Source organism: Amblyomma mixtum, chromosome 10 (genome assembly GCF_055824585.1).
Source record: "Amblyomma mixtum isolate Tamu chromosome 10, ASM5582458v1, whole genome shotgun sequence".
NCBI lineage: Eukaryota > Metazoa > Arthropoda > Arachnida > Ixodida > Ixodidae > Amblyomma > Amblyomma mixtum.
In genome coordinates, this window is record NC_143021.1 from 168,417,185 (window position 1) to 168,443,674 (window position 26,490).

The window sequence follows — 26,490 nt, forward strand, 5'->3', positions numbered from 1 at the left end:
GCAGCGGCAAAGGCCATTCTAATTGTAGCTGCAGAGACGTTTCGTATTTGCTCCCCACAGAAAGAAGAGTTGTGTGTTTTTATGTTGATTTGCGAACACGACTGCACGATATTTTCCCCTTCTAATCGAGGTGCTAGCGTAGTCAAATTGGGGATGTGGAACAAACTTTTTCTCCGTGAACCAGAAAGCGCATTTCAAAAGATGATTTCTATTAGGGTCTTCAGTCATGAATGGCTACCGTGAGGCAGTGTTGCATTTTGCGCTGTGTCATTCGGTGGGTGAGCTCCTGCAGATCGGAAGTAGGAAAAGTGGAGAGATCCCACCCGCTGTGTTCAGCGCGTGTTGTCAGCGCCATAGGCCGGCGTGTGCCTGAATGTGCAATGCGTCTGTCCTAAACTTGCTGGCCTGTTCACCAAAGCGTCGTCATATGGCACTAACAAGCAGTTGATCATACTTCGCGTGGTCTCCATTTTTTCGTACCTGCGCTCTGGAGGAGCTCGGTGGCTGAACAATACAGCACAAAATACATCACGGCGTCGCGGTTGCCAATCAAAACTCAGCATCTTAATCCAGTTCATCCTTTGAACTGCGCTCTCCTGTTTACGGAGCAAGAAATCTTGTTCCGAATCTTCGATAGGAATGAGCTACCAGCTCCTTTAATAGGGGAAACTATCGTGCAGATGACTTCTCAAATTAAGGAAAAAATTATCAGACGGATCACTTGCATTCATATTACACATACGCGAGAGCGCTGCTTTTCTGTATCATGCTACATTGATACGTTAACCCCTATGCAAGGAAATGACAGCGAAGTTATTGCTTCTTTCTGACTCATTTCGTGTGTGGTGTACATTTCTTTTTGGGTGACCTAGACCACATGGGATATCCTGTCACCGTCGAAATTTAAGGTGAAGCTTTCGAGCTGAATGGGGTCATCATAACCTTTTGGTAACAGAAATGGGGATTTCCATGCCATCTCCCAGAGACATGCTGGTGATTTTACGAGGCTTCGACGCTTCGAGCAGGGGACGTGGGGTTGCAAAGGTACCAGGGTTGGTAAATTTTTGAAGGCTGCGAGGCTTGAAACGCTCGACACGAACCACGCCGATGACCATTATTTTCGACGTGCGGTTATTAACGCTATTGCATTAAAATAAACCACTCTTCTTTCTGTGGGGAGCAAATACGAAACGTCGCTGCAACTACAATTAGAATGGCCTTTGCCGCTGCGGAGTGAAGTGAGTGGACGCAACGTCACCGGCCGCTTGCTTCACTAAAGCGCCACTGCGCTATTCCTGAATTCCTTGCGATGCGCGCTCCCCTTCGACGCGATCGTCAGCAGCAGAAGAGCCGAACGTCGCACTAGAAGTTTAGAAGTTTGTCAGTCATGATAAGCATCAGCCCGAGAGCGAGGGAAAGTATTGCGTCACGCGAGGCAATCTCGCAGCGAGCGCGCAGCGCGAGATAACAGCGCCGCGGTGCGGCCCCGCAGCCGCTCCTGCCGTCGAAGCCGTGGTCTCTCCACTTTTGCGCACGATAGTACGTGTCGTCAAGCCGTCTTTCCCGCTCCCCATCGCCGTCCACCGCACGTTTTGCATTACCGGGCCGCGGCTGTCCGAGGAAGGTCCCCTAGCCCCGTAGGGGAAACCAAACAAAGCAACCTGTGGAGTTTTCTTGCCGAGGAAACGACGAAGATCCTCCAGCGACCACGCCGCATGAAGACGTGGCACCCACTGCGCCGACGCCGCATACAATGACAACCTCGACCACGACGCAAACCACCTTCAAAACGACGTCGCCATCAAGAAAAGCTTCTACCACACCCACGATTTAGATACCCGACGAAGCCGTGACCCGACACCGAGGACGACGTGCAACTCCAGAGCCAGGACATCCGATTTAGAAGTGGTTATCGACGGCCGGAAAGTCACCGCTCTAGTCGACACAGGAGCCGATTATTCGGTGATGAGCGGAGCATTCGCTGCGCAGCTGAGAAAAGTAACGACCGCGTGGGACGGCCCACAAATTCGCACCGCAGGGGGCCACCTCATTACGCCATCAGGACGATGCACAGCGCGAGTGACTCTCAAGGGACATACCTATTCCGCGACCTTCGTAGTGCTACGGCAATGTTCCCGCGAAGTGATCTTGGGCATGGATTTCCTTAATGAGCATCAAGCGATCATCGACCTGAGATGCAAGATGATCACACTGTCCACGGACGAGGCCATTCCGTCGATGAGAACTCCGGAACATCACGTTGCGCGTAGTGTCCTGGAGGTCACGTGAGTGTCAAACCCCGCTCAAGCGTCATCATCACCGTAGGTGCTACGGAAGCAAATAACATTGAAGCCATTGCCCAGGGGAACATGCAGTTGCTTCTCGACCGAGGAATCGGCATGGCAAGAGGCATCGCACATTTCCGCAAAGGACAAGCCGAAGTACTGCTGACTAACTTCAGCGAAGAATACCGGCACGTTAACAGAGGAACGACGATTGCATGTCTCGACGAAATATCCGCCGTACGAGACTTCTTCGCGCTCTCCGACCCAACCGTAGAAGATTCGCCTGACCAAGAGAATTCGCCTACTTTCGACACAAACCCAGCCCTGCGCTGGAACAGACAAGACCAGATCCGCAATCTCCTTCGAAGCTACAGCGAGTGCTTTTCGTCATCGCCGAAGGTCCGACAAACGCCGATTGCCAAGCACCGCATTACAACCGACCAGCACGCTCGACCTCTCCGCCAGAGCCCCTACCGAGTGTCGCCGCGAGAACAACAAGTCATCAGGGACCAAGTGGAAGAAATGCTGAGCGACGACGTTATTCAGCCTTCAAAGAGCCCCCGGGCGGCACCTGTTGTTCTAGTGAGAAAGAAAGACGGTTGTGAGGATCGTGGGAGATGATTGCAGGTCTTATTTTCAACAAACACCAAAGTACAAACAATAAACGAGGCGGCTTTTAACGGAAAGGAAACCAATTACAATATGAGCGAGAAGAAAGGAAAGGAACAAGAGAACAATGCAACAATACACGGGAAAAACACACGGGGGAACAGAACAAAGTGCTTATGATAAATGCAGGAAAAAGAGTCAAAGAGGAAAGTTCACACTACTTGTCTTATTCGAGCAACGAGCGGGGAGGACTGGCTGGGTGTCGGGCAGTCAAGGAGTCTCTTGGCGTTCCAACGTCGATGAAACGCTACCGCAGCGTCAGCGTTCGTGGGCTCCCGGCACGGTTCCCAGGTCTGGTATCCCGGAAAAAGGTCACGTAGGCGCCAGAGGCGGCCTGTGTGGAGCAGCTGACGGATGGACGGAGAAGAGTGGCGCCTGGGCCTGGTGGTTGAGGCTCTCGACGATGGATGTCCAGGTCTGGTGGCCCGGACGTCTGCGGCTAAGGCCCAAGCCCGGAACTCGGGGAGCCAGCAGAACTCGTCCACGTCCGTCGCCCACCGCGCTCTTCTCTTCTCTGCCACGTAATCCTCTTCGACCTGCCCCGCGTTCCCCTCCGCACGCGCTCCTCGTGCTTTGTCTTCTTCTCCTCACGAACGCCGCTGGGTGGCGCTATCTCCTTACAGAAGGCCCCCTCTTCGGAAGTTTTTTCCAAGGGAAAGAACTCAACTTCAGGAGAGCGACACCAGACGCGTTCGACGATCGCAACACAGAACACCGCACCACAGCGCGCACACTACACACCACACACAATACGACGGTCGTCAATGTTCGAAGCGTTCACAGACCTTCGCACACACAGCACAGAGAGCACATGGAAAGTCAACGTAAAGCGTCCATAGAGGGCGAAGAAACACGGAAAACATAAAAAGTAGATAGCCGACACTCAAAAACAAACATGAACAAACAAAAACAGTTCCAACAATACGTGTGGGCTACATTCTTCCGTATTCCATTGTTCCCATCAAACCACATCACCGTCGCGAGAACTTTTCCGGCTAATACTTCCGTTTTCCTTTGTGAAACCGTTTTCTCCACACCGACCTCAGTTTCCACCATGATTTTACATGTTCCCGTCCTATGATGTTATTCACTCTGTTCTCCCTTGCCTTCGACACAGTCTGCTGACACATGTCACACGATCTGACATAACTCTTAATGTCAGCCTGTACACCGGGCCAGTAAAACTCAGTGAGCACCCTAGCTATTGTTTGCCGTATTCCATGATGGCCGGATAATGCACTCTTATGTGCCAACTTAAGAACTTGCGTGCGTAAGCCCTTCGGTACCACCGCTTGCTCAACGACTTGGCCGGGACACACTTGGTACGACCGGAAAAGAACACCGTCATCTGTATCAAAGGAGTGGGCGGTCTGTCCCTTGCCATGAAATATTTGCCCCAACTTCCTGCGACACACCTCTAAGGTCGGGTCTTCTTCCTGTTTGAGGCGAAACTCTGGCCGTGACAAGTGGAGTGTGTTCAGAGTGGGGCTTTTACTACTCTCTGAAACCTTTGCTGTCACCATAAGGGAAGGAACATCGACCGCACCCGTCATGGCAAGGGAAACTGCCTGATCAGTGAGAACTGGCGGGTCAACCGAGAATGGAGGTTTAGCGCCAGGGACATTGCCTATTATGATGTCGTACAGGGGTGTAGATAAACACCGCGCGATGGCCTTACCCGAAAAGTATGGTGAGGAAATCACCACCTCCGCTTCCGGAACTTCTACACGGGTCCCATTGGCCAAGAATAATGTAGCCTGTTTCCCTGTAAGTGCCGCTGCCGGTACAAGAGACTCACGCACAACAATGCCGGTGCTGCCCGTATCCCGTAATACCGAACTAGACTGGCCGAACACCTCACCGTGCGTCACGGGCATAGCAATTTCCACCGGGTTGGAAGGACAGACCATCTCCCCCAACTGGCCCTCTACGCGCGTTACCACTGCAGTGCTATCGGGATGTGAATATCGAGATGTCATGCAACAGGCGGACTCCTCACGGTCTCCTGGCCTCTTAGCTTTGCATGACTGGGCATCATGTCCTACCTCGCGGCACCAGGTGCAATACGATTGCTTTGGCTTCGTCCGACAATCCGCCGCCTTGTGCCCAGTCTTCTCGCAAAGAAAACACCGCAGGCGAGATTGTGAACCTGAAACCTCGTCCTTGGCTTTATTCATCGTATGCTTCCCCTGTTCTTTGAAGAACAACAAGTTATTTTGCCGCTGTGCTTCGAGAAAATGATCGGCAGCCTCCGCCAGCTTGGAAACTGTCTTGCCCTCCCGCTCTCGTAAGAAAAGGGCTAAACGAGAATGACAGTTGTTCAGAAATTGTTCGCTCACGACCATCTCGCGAACCACCTCAAAAGTGCGGCCTTCACCCCGCATCTCGACCCAACGGTCAAAGAAGCTAAACAACCTGGCAGCATATTGCGAGGCCGTTTCTCCATCCTGGGGCTTGCTCTGGCGAAACTTCTCTCGGTAACCTTCCGCGGTGAACCTAAACCTCTGAAGCAAGGCAAGCTTCGCTTTGTCATAATCCACGGAATCCTCAGGCGAGAGCCGACCGAAGACCCTAAGTGCTTCGCCACCAAGGCACAAGCTCAACGCCGTTGCCCACTTTTCTTTTGGCCAACCCTGCCCCGTGGCCACATGCTCAAATCTCTTTAAGTAGGCATCGAGGTCATCCCGCGCTTCATTGAACTGTGGTATGAGGCTGTGCGGGTTAATGGAGCTGGTCGATGAGACGCTACGCTCTCCACGGTCACTCGGAGGATTTGCGCCACCCTCCATGAGCCTTATTTGTAGCTGCAAGTTCCGCGCCTCTAACTCCAAGCGTTCCTTCGCAGCCTCTCGCTCCGTCTCTAAATTCCGTGCCTCTAAATCCAATTTCTGCTTCGCAGCTTCACGCTCAGCCTCTAAATTCCGTGCCTCTAATTCCAATTTCTGCTTCGCAGCTTCACGCTCAGCGCCTCTCTCTTCCCGTGCCTTACGAAGCTCGTCCTCCACCCACGCTCGTAACTCCGCGCCGCACAAGCCCATGCGCTCGCCTAAAGTAACCAAATCTGACGCGCTCATACTGTGCCTAAATTAACACAACAGGCAAAGAAATAATAACCGACCTCGTCCTGTCGTAGTGGACGCCAAATTTGTGAGGACTCTGTGAGATGATTGCAGGTCTTATTTTCAACAAACACCAAAGTACAAACAATAAACGAGGCGGCTTTTAACGGAAAGGAAACCAATTACAATATGAGCGAGAAGAAAGGAAAGGAACAAGAGAACAATGCAACAATACACGGGAAAAACACACGGGGGAACAGAACAAAGTGCTTATGATAAATGCAGGAAAAAGAGTCAAAGAGGAAAGTTCACACTACTTGTCTTATTCGAGCAACGAGCGGGGAGGACTGGCTGGGTGTCGGGCAGTCAAGGAGTCTCTTGGCGTTCCAACGTCGATGAAACGCTACCGCAGCGTCAGCGTTCGTGGGCTCCCGGCACGGTTCCCAGGTCTGGTATCCCGGAAAAAGGTCACGTAGGCGCCAGAGGCGGCCTGTGTGGAGCAGCTGACGGATGGACGGAGAAGAGTGGCGCCTGGGCCTGGTGGTTGAGGCTCTCGACGATGGATGTCCAGGTCTGGTGGCCCGGACGTCTGCGGCTAAGGCCCAAGCCCGGAACTCGGGGAGCCAGCAGAACTCGTCCACGTCCGTCGCCCACCGCGCTCTTCTCTTCTCTGCCACGTAATCCTCTTCGACCTGCCCCGCGTTCCCCTCCGCACGCGCTCCTCGTGCTTTGTCTTCTTCTCCTCACGAACGCCGCTGGGTGGCGCTATCTCCTTACAGAAGGCCCCCTCTTCGGAAGTTTTTTCCAAGGGAAAGAACTCAACTTCAGGAGAGCGACACCAGACGCGTTCGACGATCGCAACACAGAACACCGCACCACAGCGCGCACACTACACACCACACACAATACGACGGTCGTCAATGTTCGAAGCGTTCACAGACCTTCGCACACACAGCACAGAGAGCACATGGAAAGTCAACGTAAAGCGTCCATAGAGGGCGAAGAAACACGGAAAACATAAAAAGTAGATAGCCGACACTCAAAAACAAACATGAACAAACAAAAACAGTTCCAACAATACGTGTGGGCTACATTCTTCCGTATTCCATTGTTCCCATCAAACCACATCACCGTCGCGAGAACTTTTCCGGCTAATACTTCCGTTTTCCTTTGTGAAACCGTTTTCTCCACACCGACCTCAGTTTCCACCATGATTTTACATGTTCCCGTCCTATGATGTTATTCACTCTGTTCTCCCTTGCCTTCGACACAGTCTGCTGACACATGTCACACGATCTGACATAACTCTTAATGTCAGCCTGTACACCGGGCCAGTAAAACTCAGTGAGCACCCTAGCTATTGTTTGCCGTATTCCATGATGGCCGGATAATGCACTCTTATGTGCCAACTTAAGAACTTGCGTGCGTAAGCCCTTCGGTACCACCGCTTGCTCAACGACTTGGCCGGGACACACTTGGTACGACCGGAAAAGAACACCGTCATCTGTATCAAAGGAGTGGGCGGTCTGTCCCTTGCCATGAAATATTTGCCCCAACTTCCTGCGACACACCTCTAAGGTCGGGTCTTCTTCCTGTTTGAGGCGAAACTCTGGCCGTGACAAGTGGAGTGTGTTCAGAGTGGGGCTTTTACTACTCTCTGAAACCTTTGCTGTCACCATAAGGGAAGGAACATCGACCGCACCCGTCATGGCAAGGGAAACTGCCTGATCAGTGAGAACTGGCGGGTCAACCGAGAATGGAGGTTTAGCGCCAGGGACATTGCCTATTATGATGTCGTACAGGGGTGTAGATAAACACCGCGCGATGGCCTTACCCGAAAAGTATGGTGAGGAAATCACCACCTCCGCTTCCGGAACTTCTACACGGGTCCCATTGGCCAAGAATAATGTAGCCTGTTTCCCTGTAAGCGCCGCTGCCGGTACAAGGGACTCACGCACAACAATGCCGGTGCTGCCCGTATCCCGTAATACCGAACTAGACTGGCCGAACACCTCACCGTGCGTCACGGGCATAGCAATTTCCACCGGGTTGGAAGGACAGACCATCTCCCCCAACTGGCCCTCTACGCGCGTTACCACTGCAGTGCTATCGGGATGTGAATATCGAGATGTCATGCAACAGGCGGACTCCTCACGGTCTCCTGGCCTCTTAGCTTTGCATGACTGGGCATCATGTCCTACCTCGCGGCACCAGGTGCAATACGATTGCTTTGGCTTCGTCCGACAATCCGCCGCCTTGTGCCCAGTCTTCTCGCAAAGAAAACACCGCAGGCGAGATTGTGAACCTGAAACCTCGTCCTTGGCTTTATTCATCGTATGCTCCCCCTGTTCTTTGAAGAACAACAAGTTATTTTGCCGCTGTGCTTCGAGAAAATGATCGGCAGCCTCCGCCAGCTTGGAAACTGTCTTGCCCTCCCGCTCTCGTAAGAAAAGGGCTAAACGAGAATGACAGTTGTTCAGAAATTGTTCGCTCACGACCATCTCGCGAACCACCTCAAAAGTGCGGCCTTCACCCCGCATCTCGACCCAACGGTCAAAGAAGCTAAACAACCTGGCAGCATATTGCGAGGCCGTTTCTCCATCCTGGGGCTTGCTCTGGCGAAACTTCTCTCGGTAACCTTCCGCGGTGAACCTAAACCTCTGAAGCAAGGCAAGCTTCGCTTTGTCATAATCCACGGAATCCTCAGGCGAGAGCCGACCGAAGACCCTAAGTGCTTCGCCACCAAGGCACAAGCTCAACGCCGTTGCCCACTTTTCTTTTGGCCAACCCTGCCCCGTGGCCACATGCTCAAATCTCTTTAAGTAGGCATCGAGGTCATCCCGCGCTTCATTGAACTGTGGTATGAGGCTGTGCGGGTTAATGGAGCTGGTCGATGAGACGCTACGCTCTCCACGGTCACTCGGAGGATTTGCGCCACCCTCCATGAGCCTTATTTGTAGCTGCAAGTTCCGCGCCTCTAACTCCAAGCGTTCCTTCGCAGCCTCTCGCTCCGTCTCTAAATTCCGTGCCTCTAAATCCAATTTCTGCTTCGCAGCTTCACGCTCAGCCTCTAAATTCCGTGCCTCTAATTCCAATTTCTGCTTCGCAGCTTCACGCTCAGCGCCTCTCTCTTCCCGTGCCTTACGAAGCTCGTCCTCCACCCACGCTCGTAACTCCGCGCCGCACAAGCCCATGCGCTCGCCTAAAGTAACCAAATCTGACGCGCTCATACTGTGCCTAAATTAACACAACAGGCAAAGAAATAATAACCGACCTCGTCCTGTCGTAGTGGACGCCAAATTTGTGAGGACTCTGTGAGATGATTGCAGGTCTTATTTTCAACAAACACCAAAGTACAAACAATAAACGAGGCGGCTTTTAACGGAAAGGAAACCAATTACAATATGAGCGAGAAGAAAGGAAAGGAACAAGAGAACAATGCAACAATACACGGGAAAAACACACGGGGGAACAGAACAAAGTGCTTATGATAAATGCAGGAAAAAGAGTCAAAGAGGAAAGTTCACACTACTTGTCTTATTCGAGCAACGAGCGGGGAGGACTGGCTGGGTGTCGGGCAGTCAAGGAGTCTCTTGGCGTTCCAACGTCGATGAAACGCTACCGCAGCGTCAGCGTTCGTGGGCTCCCGGCACGGTTCCCAGGTCTGGTATCCCGGAAAAAGGTCACGTAGGCGCCAGAGGCGGCCTGTGTGGAGCAGCTGACGGATGGACGGAGAAGAGTGGCGCCTGGGCCTGGTGGTTGAGGCTCTCGACGATGGATGTCCAGGTCTGGTGGCCCGGACGTCTGCGGCTAAGGCCCAAGCCCGGAACTCGGGGAGCCAGCAGAACTCGTCCACGTCCGTCGCCCACCGCGCTCTTCTCTTCTCTGCCACGTAATCCTCTTCGACCTGCCCCGCGTTCCCCTCCGCACGCGCTCCTCGTGCTTTGTCTTCTTCTCCTCACGAACGCCGCTGGGTGGCGCTATCTCCTTACAGAAGGCCCCCTCTTCGGAAGTTTTTTCCAAGGGAAAGAACTCAACTTCAGGAGAGCGACACCAGACGCGTTCGACGATCGCAACACAGAACACCGCACCACAGCGCGCACACTACACACCACACACAATACGACGGTCGTCAATGTTCGAAGCGTTCACAGACCTTCGCACACACAGCACAGAGAGCACATGGAAAGTCAACGTAAAGCGTCCATAGAGGGCGAAGAAACACGGAAAACATAAAAAGTAGATAGCCGACACTCAAAAACAAACATGAACAAACAAAAACAGTTCCAACAATACGTGTGGGCTACATTCTTCCGTATTCCATTGTTCCCATCAAACCACATCACCGTCGCGAGAACTTTTCCGGCTAATACTTCCGTTTTCCTTTGTGAAACCGTTTTCTCCACACCGACCTCAGTTTCCACCATGATTTTACATGTTCCCGTCCTATGATGTTATTCACTCTGTTCTCCCTTGCCTTCGACACAGTCTGCTGACACATGTCACACGATCTGACATAACTCTTAATGTCAGCCTGTACACCGGGCCAGTAAAACTCAGTGAGCACCCTAGCTATTGTTTGCCGTATTCCATGATGGCCGGATAATGCACTCTTATGTGCCAACTTAAGAACTTGCGTGCGTAAGCCCTTCGGTACCACCGCTTGCTCAACGACTTGGCCGGGACACACTTGGTACGACCGGAAAAGAACACCGTCATCTGTATCAAAGGAGTGGGCGGTCTGTCCCTTGCCATGAAATATTTGCCCCAACTTCCTGCGACACACCTCTAAGGTCGGGTCTTCTTCCTGTTTGAGGCGAAACTCTGGCCGTGACAAGTGGAGTGTGTTCAGAGTGGGGCTTTTACTACTCTCTGAAACCTTTGCTGTCACCATAAGGGAAGGAACATCGACCGCACCCGTCATGGCAAGGGAAACTGCCTGATCAGTGAGAACTGGCGGGTCAACCGAGAATGGAGGTTTAGCGCCAGGGACATTGCCTATTATGATGTCGTACAGGGGTGTAGATAAACACCGCGCGATGGCCTTACCCGAAAAGTATGGTGAGGAAATCACCACCTCCGCTTCCGGAACTTCTACACGGGTCCCATTGGCCAAGAATAATGTAGCCTGTTTCCCTGTAAGCGCCGCTGCCGGTACAAGGGACTCACGCACAACAATGCCGGTGCTGCCCGTATCCCGTAATACCGAACTAGACTGGCCGAACACCTCACCGTGCGTCACGGGCATAGCAATTTCCACCGGGTTGGAAGGACAGACCATCTCCCCCAACTGGCCCTCTACGCGCGTTACCACTGCAGTGCTATCGGGATGTGAATATCGAGATGTCATGCAACAGGCGGACTCCTCACGGTCTCCTGGCCTCTTAGCTTTGCATGACTGGGCATCATGTCCTACCTCGCGGCACCAGGTGCAATACGATTGCTTTGGCTTCGTCCGACAATCCGCCGCCTTGTGCCCAGTCTTCTCGCAAAGAAAACACCGCAGGCGAGATTGTGAACCTGAAACCTCGTCCTTGGCTTTATTCATCGTATGCTCCCCCTGTTCTTTGAAGAACAACAAGTTATTTTGCCGCTGTGCTTCGAGAAAATGATCGGCAGCCTCCGCCAGCTTGGAAACTGTCTTGCCCTCCCGCTCTCGTAAGAAAAGGGCTAAACGAGAATGACAGTTGTTCAGAAATTGTTCGCTCACGACCATCTCGCGAACCACCTCAAAAGTGCGGCCTTCACCCCGCATCTCGACCCAACGGTCAAAGAAGCTAAACAACCTGGCAGCATATTGCGAGGCCGTTTCTCCATCCTGGGGCTTGCTCTGGCGAAACTTCTCTCGGTAACCTTCCGCGGTGAACCTAAACCTCTGAAGCAAGGCAAGCTTCGCTTTGTCATAATCCACGGAATCCTCAGGCGAGAGCCGACCGAAGACCCTAAGTGCTTCGCCACCAAGGCACAAGCTCAACGCCGTTGCCCACTTTTCTTTTGGCCAACCCTGCCCCGTGGCCACATGCTCAAATCTCTTTAAGTAGGCATCGAGGTCATCCCGCGCTTCATTGAACTGTGGTATGAGGCTGTGCGGGTTAATGGAGCTGGTCGATGAGACGCTACGCTCTCCACGGTCACTCGGAGGATTTGCGCCACCCTCCATGAGCCTTATTTGTAGCTGCAAGTTCCGCGCCTCTAACTCCAAGCGTTCCTTCGCAGCCTCTCGCTCCGTCTCTAAATTCCGTGCCTCTAAATCCAATTTCTGCTTCGCAGCTTCACGCTCAGCCTCTAAATTCCGTGCCTCTAATTCCAATTTCTGCTTCGCAGCTTCACGCTCAGCGCCTCTCTCTTCCCGTGCCTTACGAAGCTCGTCCTCCACCCACGCTCGTAACTCCGCGCCGCACAAGCCCATGCGCTCGCCTAAAGTAACCAAATCTGACGCGCTCATACTGTGCCTAAATTAACACAACAGGCAAAGAAATAATAACCGACCTCGTCCTGTCGTAGTGGACGCCAAATTTGTGAGGACTCTGTGAGATGATTGCAGGTCTTATTTTCAACAAACACCAAAGTACAAACAATAAACGAGGCGGCTTTTAACGGAAAGGAAACCAATTACAATATGAGCGAGAAGAAAGGAAAGGAACAAGAGAACAATGCAACAATACACGGGAAAAACACACGGGGGAACAGAACAAAGTGCTTATGATAAATGCAGGAAAAAGAGTCAAAGAGGAAAGTTCACACTACTTGTCTTATTCGAGCAACGAGCGGGGAGGACTGGCTGGGTGTCGGGCAGTCAAGGAGTCTCTTGGCGTTCCAACGTCGATGAAACGCTACCGCAGCGTCAGCGTTCGTGGGCTCCCGGCACGGTTCCCAGGTCTGGTATCCCGGAAAAAGGTCACGTAGGCGCCAGAGGCGGCCTGTGTGGAGCAGCTGACGGATGGACGGAGAAGAGTGGCGCCTGGGCCTGGTGGTTGAGGCTCTCGACGATGGATGTCCAGGTCTGGTGGCCCGGACGTCTGCGGCTAAGGCCCAAGCCCGGAACTCGGGGAGCCAGCAGAACTCGTCCACGTCCGTCGCCCACCGCGCTCTTCTCTTCTCTGCCACGTAATCCTCTTCGACCTGCCCCGCGTTCCCCTCCGCACGCGCTCCTCGTGCTTTGTCTTCTTCTCCTCACGAACGCCGCTGGGTGGCGCTATCTCCTTACAACGGTGCACTTCGATTCTGCGTTGATTACCGGCGCTTGAACAAAATCACAAAGAAGGACGTCTACCCCCTCCCTCGCATCGACGACACACTGGACCGGCTCTGCAACGCGAGGTATTTCTCATCGAAGGACCTCAAGAGCGGCTACTGGCAAATTGAGGTCGATGAAAGAGATCGCGAGAAGACCGCATTCATCACTCCAGATGGCCTCTTCGAGTTCAAGGTGATGCCATTTGGTCCCTGTTCCGCACCAGCCACATTTCAGAGCGCAATGGACGCAGTGCTGGCAGTCCTGAAGTGGCAGATTTGTCTGGTATATTTAGATGACGTCGTTGTCTTCGCCTCGAACTTTCAGGAACACCTAAAAAGGCTTCGAACAGTACTAGACGCAATCAAATCGTCCGGCCTAACTTTGAAAGCAGAGAAGTGCCACTTTGCCTATGAAGAGCTGCGGTTTCCAGGCCACATCGTTAGCAAGGAGGGAGTACAGCCAGACCCGCAGAAAACCGCTGCTATCGCAATGTTTCCACCCTCGCCCGATAAGAAAGCTGTGCGCAGATTCCTCGGACTGCGCGCGTACTACCGACGATTTGTGAAGAACTTTTCGCGCATCGCCAAGCCACTGGCCCTCCTGACAAACGCAGACGTGCCATTTAAATGGGAAGCGCCGCAAGTGGAAGCCTTCAAGGAACTTCAGCGTCGTTTACAGTCCCCACCGATCCTCGGGCACTTCGATGAAAACGCCGAGACTGAAATTCATACCGACGCAAGTAGTGTGGGTCTAGACGCTGTCCTCGTTCAGAAAATTGACGGAGTGGAGAAGGTCATCGCGTACGCTAGCCGTTCCTTGTCCAAAGCCGAAGCTAATTATTGGACAACTGAGAAGGAGTGCCTTGCCATCATCTGGGCTGCGTCGAAATTCCGCCCCTACCTGTACGGACGACCGGTCAAGGTGGTCAGTGATCACCACGCACTGTGCTGGCTCGCCAGTTTGATGGACCCCTCTCGCCGCCTCGCTCGATGGAGCCTGCGGCTAGAGGAGTTTGATGTAACCGTCGTTTACAAGTCCGGACGCAAGCACTCTGACGCCGACTGCCTGTCACGAGCCCCTGTAGATGCACCGCCGCCGGACGACGATGAGAACGCGTTCCTGGGACCCAATCAGCTCCAGCTCTTTTGCACAACAGCAACGCTCGGACTCCGACACAAAATGCCTCATCGAATACTTGGAAGACAAGGTTTCTTCACCCCCCGCCTCGTTCAAGCGAGGATTGTCTTCGTTCTCTTTAGAGAACGATGTCCTCGCGAACTTTTCAGCGAACAAGACAGCCTACCTTCTTGTTGTACCTGTATGTCTGCGCGGAGAAGTTCTTCAGGCCTCACACGATGAGCCGACAGCTCGACACCTCTGGTTTTCTCGCACCCTCCGCCGCATTCAAGACAAGTATTACTGGCCCCGACTGTCTGCCGATGTCGCACATTATGTGAAAACCTGCCGAGATTGTCAGCGACGAAAGACCCCTCCAACCCAACCAGCAGGATTTCTGAACCCCATTGAACCCCCCTCAAGGCCCTTTCAGCAGATCGGCATGGACTTGCTTGGCCCTTTCCCGAAGTCAACGTCTGGAAATAAGTGGATCATTATAGCGACCGACTACCTGACCCGCTACGCCGAGGCCATAGCCCTACCGAACGTAACAGCAGCAGAAGTCGCCAAATTTTTCGTGGAGAACATTCTTCTGCGACACGGCGCCCCCGATGTGCTCATCACTGACAGAGGAACACCATTCACGGGGGAACTGACGCAAGCCATCCTCCATTATAGCCAAACCAGCCACTGGAGAACAACTGCATACCACCCGCAGGCCAATGGACTGACCGAGCGCCTCAACAAAACCATCGCCGATATGCTCGCCATGTATGTCGATGCCGAACAGAAAATCTGGGATGTCATCTTGTCGTACGTAGTCTTCGCCTACAACACCGCAGTGCAGGAGACCACCCAGATGACGCCTTTTGGATTCGTCCATGACAGGCAGACCACGACCACGCTAGACACCATGCTGCCCAATGTTACCGAAGAAGATAACGTCGACGGTCACCGCCTACCTTCAACGCGCAGAAGCCCAAAGTCTTGCCAGATTACGGATCAAAGACCAACAGCGGACCGACGCCAGGCGCTAGAACCTACGAAGACGCAGCGCGAAATATAAGCCAGGAGACCGAGTCTGGGTTTGGACACCCATTCGCCCCCGCGGATTGAGCGAAAACCTTTTGCGCCGCTATTTCGGCCGTACAAGGTTGTTCGTCGGCTACGTGAACTGGACTATGAAGTCACACCTGACGAAATGACTGCAGCCCAGCCACGCCGCGTGCGACCAGAAGTTGTTCATGCCGTCCGTCTAAAGCCCTATTATGCGCGCTAAAGCACGTTCTGTTTACATCCTTGGTGCTTATTTTTACACAATGTGTTTTAGTTGTTAGTAGCCGCATTATGCTCCAATGACGGCATTAATAGTAATGCCGCGAATGTTTGCCGTGTTTGTTTGTTCATTCCTCAAAGCGGCCGGCACGCCGCTTTATCGCTTTGTATGTGATGCAAGACGCGCCTAGATTTATCTCGATTGATCGCATCCAGGCGACGCCGATTCTACGTCGTTCCAAGTGTGCTCCAGTAACTTTCCATGCTTTAGCTGGAAAGTTCGCTATCAGCTTTAGCAAGAGCACGGCCGAGAGCGGCGGGCAATCTGTTCGACGACCGCCCAGCACGGTTGTTGCTACGCCGTCGCCGAGTGATTCAGTTCCTTGCGGGCGCAAGTCAGCCCAAATAAAGAGTTCCGTTTAGAGGTCATTCTCGCTGCTTTCTTGTTCGCCGGACTGCAATCACCAGTGACACTATGGAAGAAAAGTTGAAATCACCGAAATTCAAATTCGGGGTGTTGTGGTAGGGTGATATTAGCGAATTGAGCGTCACATGAAATGTCGTTGTGAAGGGACTGTAATACCACGCGATCGAGATCATACATCAATTAGTACGTGGAGGGACAAAGCATAACCGCACACCCGAGTTGTTTCCAACGAGGTTTCCAACAACGGAACAATTGAGGAAGCGTGGAAGACATGGGAGAGCCTTTGCCTAGCAATGGGCGCAGTGAGGCGGATGGTGATTACTGTGGGGCAATTGGCAGCTGCTGATATTTACGCTCAAACACTTTCTCAGCTGCGTTGTCAAAGATGTCCGTTTTGCTATTGGAGACTAGAATATTTTGACGGAGCCGATAAGACATGTGGTTAGCTTTCACAAATTCAATAAGGTTTAGTTGTGGTTGTATGGGTTTGACGCCCCGCAGCAACTCAGGCTATGAGGGACTCCGTAGTGGAGGGCTCCAGATAATTTCAACTATATGGAGATCTTTAACGTGCCGAGACATCGCAGAGTCTCTACAATTATGACTCCGTCGCAATGCGATCGCCGCGGCCGGGATCGAACACGCGTCTTTCGAGTCCGCAGCCGGGAGCCATAATCACCGCGGCGGCTTCAATTCGCAATGAGGCCTCAGCTCTTAATGGTTGGTCACTGTGGGCTCAGGAGTCTGCTGATATAAACAAGCTAGTGCCCCTGTCACACGGGTGTTTCGAATGTCCACGAACTGATAGTGTATCGACTCAAAGGCGATCGAGGGCTGCTACACGGGCAGTTTGAATGACCATCGAGTCGATAGTCTATCGAGTCAACGGAGCAACGCGGAACTCTATCGACATTTGAGGGCCTCCGAGCGTTGCCCATTCTTGCTAGCGTTGCTTCGAAAGGCTCCAAAGCGCAGTTTCGTGCACGATACATAGGCGTGGACAAACATTATTCGCTCAAAATTTAATGCAAGCAGTAAATTATTAGTTTTTGCATAATAGTTTCAAAATTGTATCAGTCTGGTTTAAAGTGCATTAATTTTATGCTCTCCATCGCAGAAGCCCAAAACGACAGCGTTGTCAGTGTTGCCAGAGCCTTACAAGATTGGGACAGCAGTACAAAATGCAGAGTGTTTCACGACAACGCAACTGGCCTTTAATATTCACTAAAAACCTCATATGACGCCAGAAAAAGAGTATTTCTACATTTAGTTGGGTTTTATAAAAATATTTTTGTTATTTGCGCGAAGCCGAACAAGCTCGTGGGGCGCCACACGATCTTGGCGTAAGACGCGAGAACCATTTCAATGGCCATTGCAATTCGCCATGCAGCAGCGAGGGACCTTCTTTGAGTCCGATAGCGATTGAGAATTTCGAAGGCTGCCGACTCGACAGCCATTGAAATTGGCCGTGTAACATGGGTATAAGCCGCCGTGGTTGCTCAGTGGTTATGGTGTGTGGCTTCTGAGCCGAAACACGCGGGATCGATCCCAGCCGCGGCGGTCGCATCTCGATTGAGGCGAAACGCTAGAGGCCGGTCTACTGTGCGAAGTCCGCGCAAGTTAAAGAACCCGAGGTGGTGTAAATTTCCGCAGCCCTTCACTACGGCGTCCCCCATAGTCTGAGTCGCTTTGGAACGTTCAGCCCACAAAAACCGCAAAGTAAGAAATCATATGAAACCCCTTTCCATAAATAGGGCCTTTTCTTTGCTATTTTTTCTGCTGACTTCCCTCTCCTCTGGCAGGGAGTCAGTGCGCACCCGCCACCCTGGATACTGACGGGGGACGCCGGATGGAGGCGTCGGGGTCGCGGCACGGTGGAATGGGGAGGCGTCGCCAGAAGGCCTCGAAAGGCGTACCTTTCGAAGTTCCGCCTATGAAGCCATTGATGAGACAGGGGATCGGGTTCATTCCGACGCAGATGACTGTCGACAGCCGCCTTTCGTTACGCGCTTGCGCGCTCCTTTCTTGGCCCGCCATAGCGGACCGCCCATAGGGTACCCCGTCCTGCCGTTAATCCCTTTGGTATGCTCCGCACTTTCGAGTATGCCTGCGCGCGCCATGCCGGCAGGTAGCTTCTAGGATGTTCTGCGGAGCCCGGAGAGCCACGGACAGCATCCTCAAGCCGATGCAGTTAAAAGAAAGGTAACGAGGCCGTAAAAGAGGTCCGCTCTTACAGCCAGCGATTGCCGAAGGCTGTCGTGGACGAGAGCTCTTGCAGACGTCATTTATTGCCCTACCTGCGGCATTTCTTTAAAGAGCGATTTTTTCTTCGTTTCGAAAGCATGTGAGGTCGTGGCTACGAACTCGTCTTCGGCCCCAACCACCAAACTACACTGACCCAAATGAGTACTCAGATGCTTATTCATAGCTAGCTGATCAGTATTCTTTTTTCCATAACTATTGCTGTCCCACACTGCTGACAGAGTGTTGTTGAAAAGATTTTTTCTTCTTGATTGCCATGTTTATAGAAATTTCTAAAATTGTTGTTTGAAATAATCGCTGTACATAATTTACAATGACAAACAACTAGCTTTGCTCTGCTGAATTCCTTCTGTGATTTCTGTTGATGTTATGAAGCCCTGCCTTTCTGGGCGCTGTTGGAAACTTGAATAAATAAACAAAATAACAATATAGCCAGTTAGTGCATGCCCTTTCTTTTCGGGTGGTGTTCCTGCGCTGTTCCACAAGCACAGGTTCCACGCCAACCGCTACGCTGTGCCCGGCAGCCGAGAGGAGAGGCGCGAGATGGCGCTGGGGGTGCTGTCCCGGCTGGCTGACCTGGACACGGTGAGTGACAGCCTCTTGGTTGGTCATAATTTAATAGTGATAATAATGCACAGATTTATTTATCACGACGGTGATAAGGGCCGAGGAAAAAAGCCAGCAAGGCTTGACAAGCCCTCGGCCCCTACATATACAAAGGCATCAGGGGAACAAAGAACGCATATTACACAACAGTATCACAATAACAAAAATAGTACTAGTCAAATGTTTTAGGGGAATCCCCCAAGGTGGAGTAGATTTGTAACAAGGGAGTAATTACTCATTGACGCTCACTCAAGCGCAGCCAAACGGCTACAAAGGAAAGCTATAGCTATATATATAGAAACCTATATAAAGGAAAGGATAGCTTTCCTTTGTAGCCGTTTGGCTGCGCTAGGGAGAATGTCAATGAGTAATTACTCCCTTGTTACAAATCTGCTCCACCTTGGGGGGTTCCCCTAAAACATTTGACCAACACTGTTCCCACTTCGAGTTGTTGATCAATTCGCCCTCGGCGTGCCATAAGATTGCCATCCCGGTTAGCTCAATTGGTAGAGCGACTGGTCCGGTGAAGCGGTGGCCCGGGTTCGAACCCCGGACCAGGACGAATTTTTCTTTCACTGCGAAGTTTCTGAGAAAGCTGTATAGCTTTCCTTTGTAGCCGTATGGCTGCACTCGGGTGGATGTCAGTGAGTAATTACTCCCTGGTTAAAAATAGTACTACAAACTTACGATACAAACATTGAATCGAAAGGAAAAATGAAAAGATTATAGAACCAGACTAACTTTCGAAACGCTGCAAATGCTTACATAGACCACGGATCGTCGTACTAATTATGTCAATATTTTTTTGATGTAACGTGTTTAGGTGTTCAGGCAGCTGAGAGGCAATCATTTGTAACCCGTAGTTTGTTCTTGGAGGTTTGGTCTGCCACGGAAAGTGTTGTCTAGTATGGTACAGCTTCTCGCTCGGCGTTAGGCAGGCCAGTGTCCCCAAATAATCAATATGACGAAGTAGCTCCTTCTTATACCTCGAAAGCAGTTGAAAACTATAGATGTCAAAAAATTTTCATAATACATGCATCTCCAATGTACTGGTTTGTATTCTGGTTGAAACTAAGCACGTATATACATCTTATAGCCTTCTTTTGAAGTAGATAAATTTTATCAAGATTATTTAGAGTGGTCCTGCCCCAGACAAGGAGACAATAATTCAAATGAGATAAAAACAAAGATTTGTATATGAGCGCCTTAATCCTCGCAGGAAGCATTGTTTTCAGGCGATATAGGTGTCCTATTACTCGAGCGAGTTTAGGCTCCAAGTATTTTAAATTTTTCTACTATCTCAATTTCTTTAGAATTAAATAATAGTTTTTTATTAGTATGTAGAAGTTTGTTTCTTGGTCGGAAGATAACAGCCTTGCTTTTATTCACATTTATTTTTAACCTAATTAGTTCTGTCCAGTTATTTAGTTGGCAGAAAATATTGTTTCCTTAGTCTATCACGGCATCACAGTCATTCGTTGAGAGGAAAATACTTGTGCCGTCTGCGTAAATAAAAAAACGATGCTTGGTCGGTGATGTTTACTATGCCGTTAATATATAAGTTGAAGAGCAAAGGTCCTAATTTGCTACCTTCTGGTACTTCACATTTAATATTCCTTAAAGAACACTCAATACCATTAATTCTTGTATATTGTGCACGATTAGATAGATAACAGTTTAAAAGTTGCAGAGGAAGGCCTCTAGTTCCATGCGTTTCCAGCTTCCTAATCAGCAGTTTGGGATTTAGAGAATCAAATGGTTTTTTGAAATTAACAAAGATAGCTAGCGCGATATGTTTCTTTTCAAAACTGTCTAGGATATATTAGACATCTTTAGCATACCGTGTTAGGCCTGATTCTCACAGCCGGTCTCCTCTCCGGCGCGGCGGCGACGGAGCCGGGAACCGCGGCCGCAACGGAACGGATTTGTGTTCTAATCGAAAGAGGCGCCGGACACCGGCAAACCAGTTTGGGCGGCCGCTCGCTGCTCCCACGCGACTGTGCCTTTTTTTTTCTTCCGCGCGAAAAAAAAAACGCTGCTCGGCGCTGTCCGAAGGACATGCTGAAGTAGCGGTGAAAGTCGTCTGTCCTCTGCTTGCGCTTCGGTTCGCTTGGCTCTTATCGCAGGAAAAAAACGATGAGATCTCGCAAGCGGTGGAAAAAGATTGAAGTTAGTTTATTAACTCTACGCAACTCCCCTGTTTTTGCAACGAAATACCGCGCGTACAGCCCCATAACCAATATATATGAGTATAGCAAGCTACCTTTAAAGCCGCTGCAGAAATGACTGCTGCACTCACAGTATTCAGGCCGATATGCACGAAATTGAACATATGTAGGGTGGTAATGAACTCTGTTATCAATGGCTTGAGAGATTAAGCTAGCAAAAGAATTTAAACGGCTAATAAAAACAATGAGGCCTCAAGAGCTAGCATGGGTGAACAGAATTTCGTTTTTTCTGCTCTTTTCGTTATCTCCGCAGTTACCTCTCTCGCCCCTTTGTTCACCTGGATGGTTCCCCTTTGCATCAGCCATCCCCTTCACTTCGCTTTAAACCTGGCAACAGTTTTCGTCCCCCACTTCGTTACCCGCTCGAACTCCCTCTGTTCGTCATGGCCCACGGGCCGTGTTTTTTTTTTCAAGGTTTTTTCACCTTATGGCTCGCCTCTGAACTGTTGAGCCACATGTTCCTCACCGTTTCAACCTACCAGGCTTTTCCTGATTTGGGGTGTCTTAGGTTTGCGACCTTCTTGTAGCATGCAAGCTGAGTGCTGCAGTCGGCGCTGTTCGTGAACAGGCTCTTCCTTCTGGGCTAAATGTGAACGAGTGTGTTGACCCGGCGTGCCGTTTTCTGTATTTCTCTGTGCGTGGAGTGAACCTCAGTTGTTAGCCACAGTGTGGCTGGCTGGTGTTCGGTGATAGCGCCAAAGCTCTAAAGTCGGAATATCAGCGGTTCAAAAAAAAAACGGGCGTGCGCAGAGACGCCACCGGACAGAACGAATACCGCTAGCGGTATTCAGGCAACAAACACGTCAAGGCTATTTCGCGTGAAAAAAAAATGATTGCTTTACAAAAAAAAACATGGACGTCAGGAAGTTCTCTTGGAAAAGGTTTTGGTGCTGTCTTTTCATTCTTCTGACTGATAATTTAAAAGTTGTAGGTCACTTTGACAAACGGCCGGCTAGAGTGTTCGCAACAAGGTATCGTCCGAGTAGTTCTTTCTTAAAGCTCTAAGAGATAGCGCAGGAAATTCAAATACATAACAGTGGTGCTACTTGAGCGTCCCAGAAAAAAAAATTATCGTATATCCCGCGCCTAGTGAAAACACAATACTCATTCGGAGACCCGTTTTGGCTCGAACCCCTCGTGTATTGCCATATGAAATAAAACTGTCATCCGCTCTCTGCTCCTCGACAGCGGCCGCTTTTCGGGGCGCAAGGCGCGTGTATCTCCAGACGGAGAGTGAACAAATGAGCAGGCTTTTTGTTTTTTATGCAAAGCATATTGCTAGAGCTATGCCCCACGCCGTCACCGTGGCTGTACGCGTCCAACCACGTGACACGATGACGTCACACCACGTGACACGATTTTTTTTTTATTTATAGATACTGCGATCTTATACAGATCATAGCAGGGTGGGACAAAACAAAATACAAGCATATAAACACACAAATTCACAACATTTACAGGCACTTTTTAAACAGAAGTAAAGAATTTTGATTAACAGTCTCGCTATTAAGTTTATTCCAATCAGTAATTGTCCTCGGAAAAAAAGAATATTTAAAGCAGTTATTTCGCGCGTTCAAAGGGGTGATTGTTAGTGCATGCCTTTGTCTCGTGTTATAACCTGAGGAGTAAGAAAAATAATTAGAGGTATCAACTTTATAATGTCCTTTTATAAGCTGGAAAAAAACTTTAATCGACAAACACGATTGCGCTCAGTGACGGGGGGTAACCCACTTCGCCTCACGAGCTCACTTACAGATGCACGGCCATATGAGTTAAAAACTAATCTAGCTACTTTATGCTGTATTCGCTCTAATTTCTGAATGTTTGTTAACGTGAAAGGGTCCCAAATGATTACGGCATATTCTAGTAATGGACGGATGAGAGAATTGTAGGCCAATAGACGAACACTAGATGGGGATGACTTTAGGGAGCGCCTCAAGAAAAATAGCTTCCGCATTGAGTTTGCTGCTACAGCGTCTATGTGTTTTGACCACGAAAGGTTGTTAGTAATCCATAGGCCCAAATATTTATACTCTGTCACTTCTAATAATGATATGCTGTTAGTACCGTACACATAATGAAGAGGCATTTTCTTGTTTGTAATTTTCATGAACACGGTGTTTTCAAAATTAATGCACATCTGCCATTTGTTGCACCACGCAACCACTTTCGCTAGGTCATTATTTAGACGCACCTGGTCGTCAACTGAAGACACCACTTGATACAGGATACAGTCATCCGCGTACAGCCTCACGCGAACTGAAATATCTGCCACAATGTCATTAATAAACAAAAGAAATAAGAGTGGTCCCAAAACAGATCCCTGGGGGACGCCAGACATAACCCGGACACTGCTAGAAGAAATATTGTTCAGAGTGACGAACTGACATCTGTTCGAGAGATAAGCTTTAATCCATGCAAGTATCCTGTCATTTTTAATCTAATAACTTAATTTATGAATTAGTTTGTTATGTGACACCTTATCGAATGCTTTACGGAAATCCATGGATATTGCGTCTGTTTGTTTTCCCTGGTTAATCGACTGAGCAAAGTCATGCACAGTTTCAACTAACTGTGTACTTGTGGAAAACCCACGCCTGAAACCATGCTGAAAATCGGTAAGTACTTTGTGCTGTTCCAAGAAACCTAATATATGTTTATGAATTATATGTTCTAAAATTTTACATGATGTGGAAGTTAGAGATATGGGTCGGTAATTCTCGATGTGTGCTTTTTTTCCGGTTTTGTGCAGAGGTTTAATCGCGGCTGTCCTCCAGTCATCCGGTAAAGATCCGTCATGTAAAGATCTGTTGAATATTACTGTCAAGTACTTTGCGCACCACTCCGCATAGCGCTTCAAAAAAGTGTTTGGTATGTTATCGGGACCTGCTGATTTTTTGACATCAAGGTTCAAAAGCAAGTTACAAACACCAGTCTCTGAAATTACAACATCAGATATGGCAGGGAGTGCTGCAGAAAAGTTGGGCAGGCATCCATTATTCTCTGTGAATACTGACTGAAAAAATTTGTTGAACGCAGAACAAACAGCCTCATCAAGCACACATTTGCCGCCTACTATGAATTCGTTCGTGGAAGAAGATTTGGGCGTGATTTGGCGCCAGAATCTCTCGGGAGACGTTTTAATGAACGAGGGCAGGAGCGTTCCGTAATACTTTTCTTTGTCGCAAATTATTTTCTGCTTAAGTTCCTCTGAAATTGCTTCCACAATTGGTTTTAATGATGAATTCCTGCTTGATTTCTTTTTTAACCTTTTAAGCCTTTGCTGCAAGCGTAACGTCTCCCGAGAAATCCAAGGATTGCGGTACACAGACTTTTTTGCAATTTTGGGAATGAAACGGGCAATAGAATGCGAGACGATCATTTTAAAAGTAAGCCATAGGTCATTCACACTATCAGTGCTATTCTTAAAATTCTCATAACATGAATCAAGCATGTCCAGAATAGATTCGTCTTCCGCACGCGAAAAATTGGGAAAAAATTGCACGCTAGTTTGACGATCTGGGTACACATTTGACAAGCTCAGCAGCACAGCTTTGTGATCGGATATTCCGTTTGTGACTTCACAGGCTACGAAATTGCGGATGGCACCACTGACAAAAAATAGATCTAGAATTGATCCCGCGGCTCCTTGCATTCTCGTAAAATTATTTACTACTTGCAGCAGGTCAAATGTGAACACAATGTCGAGCATTACAGTATCAGCATTATGGGCAGAGAATGATGAAAAGGTGTGCCAGTCAATATTAGGCAAGTTGAAATCACCAGCCAGTATTAGTCTATCGTCTCTTTTTACATGGCATTGTAAATATGCTCTTAAGTTTTCCAAGACCGCAACAGAAGAGTTGGGAGGCCTGTAAAAAACACCAAGAACAAAGCGAACCCTGTTGATGTATGTTTTGCAAAATATGGCTTCAATGCCTTGAGCATCAGGCATCCTGAAAAGTTGCAATGATGATTTCATTAAAATTGCCACTCCTCCACCTCTTCTGTCACGGTCACTACGAAAAACCTTATAATCTTTAGGTACAAATTCACTGTCAAATATTTCATTGCTTAGCCAGGTCTCGGTAAGCATGCAACGTCCGCGTCATGACGTCATGACGATGACGTCATGACAGATGAGAAACAGGTCCCCCACCTCGCGCCGTCGCTCGGAGCTGTACGCGACCAACCACGTGACACGATGACGTCACGACAGATCGCCGTCACGCGCTGGGAGAGGGAGAAGGATGCAATCGCACAGACGCCGGAATGTCCTAGAGCGGCATTCCCGCGCATTTCGAACGCGCGTTCACACTCGGTGTAGGTGAAACGCTCGCTCCACCGGGTGGTGGTGGTGAAAACATTTCTTAATCATAGAGAGAGGTGTTGGGGGTCGTGAGAATGTGGCCTTGCTCCGTCGGCTACCGGCGTGACGGAGGCGACGGAGTGGGCTGCATTTGGACCGTTTTCACCCCCAAATCGGGTGGCCGGTGCCGCCGGGTCCTGCTCTACGTTTCCGTCGAGCGGCGGCGACGGAGCCCGCCCCCCACGGAGAGCGAGCCAGTCACAGCGCGACCTCGCTTCACTTCACCCGCGGCTTGCTCGCTGCGACCAAGAGATGGCGCTGGCGAGCGTCGGCGGCGGCAGCGATGCGCGGGTGCGCGGGCAGGGCGAAAAAACAAAAAGCCTGCTCACTTTTGTACTCTCCGTCGGCAGATGCACGCGCCTTGCGCCCCGAAAAGCGCCCGCTGTCGAGGAGCAGAGAGCGGATGACAGTTTGATTTTCACATGGCAACATACAAGGTGTTCGAGCCAAAACGGGTCTCCGAATGAGCATTGTGTTTCCACTAGGCGTGGGATATACGATAAATGATTTTTTTTTTCTGGGACGCTCAAGTAGCACCACTGTTATGTATTTGAATTTCATGCGCTATCTTTTAGAGCTTTGAGAAAAAACTACTCGGACGATACCTTGTTTCGAACACTCTAGCCGGCCGTTTGTCAAAGTGACCTACAACTTTTAAATTGAGACTTTTTTCAAGGAATGAAAAGACAGCACCAAAAGGAAAGCAATCATTTTTTTTTTTTTGACGCGAAATAGCCTTGCCGTGTTAGTTGCCTGAATACCGCTAGCGGTATTCGTTCTGTCCGGTGGCGTCTCTGCGCCCGCCCGTTTTTTTTTTTGTTTGTTTTTTTGAACCGCTGATGTTCCGACTTTAGAGCTTTGACGCTATCACCGAACACCAGCCAGCCGCACTGTGGCTAACACCTGAAGTTCACTCCACTCACAGAGAAATACAGAAAACGGCACGCCGGGTCAACA

At 50.1% G+C, this 26,490-nt stretch overlaps 1 protein-coding gene across 6 annotated transcripts in view; it reads left to right on the top strand.

Annotated features, from left to right (window-relative positions):
* LOC149327683 (V-type proton ATPase 116 kDa subunit a 1-like) overlaps window positions 1–26,490 on the top strand; it is a 633,463-nt gene that overhangs the window by 316,232 nt on the left and 290,741 nt on the right. For 5 of the 6 annotated variants that reach the window (XM_089562560.1, XM_089562561.1, XM_089562559.1 and 2 more), the window contains exon 8: window positions 18,822–18,915. The exons of the other annotated variant lie outside the window; for it this stretch is intronic. In XM_089562560.1, the coding sequence (XP_089418686.1) occupies window positions 18,822–18,915 (94 nt within the window). The remainder of the gene's footprint in view (window positions 1–18,821; window positions 18,916–26,490) is intronic. 6 annotated transcript variants of the gene reach the window in all.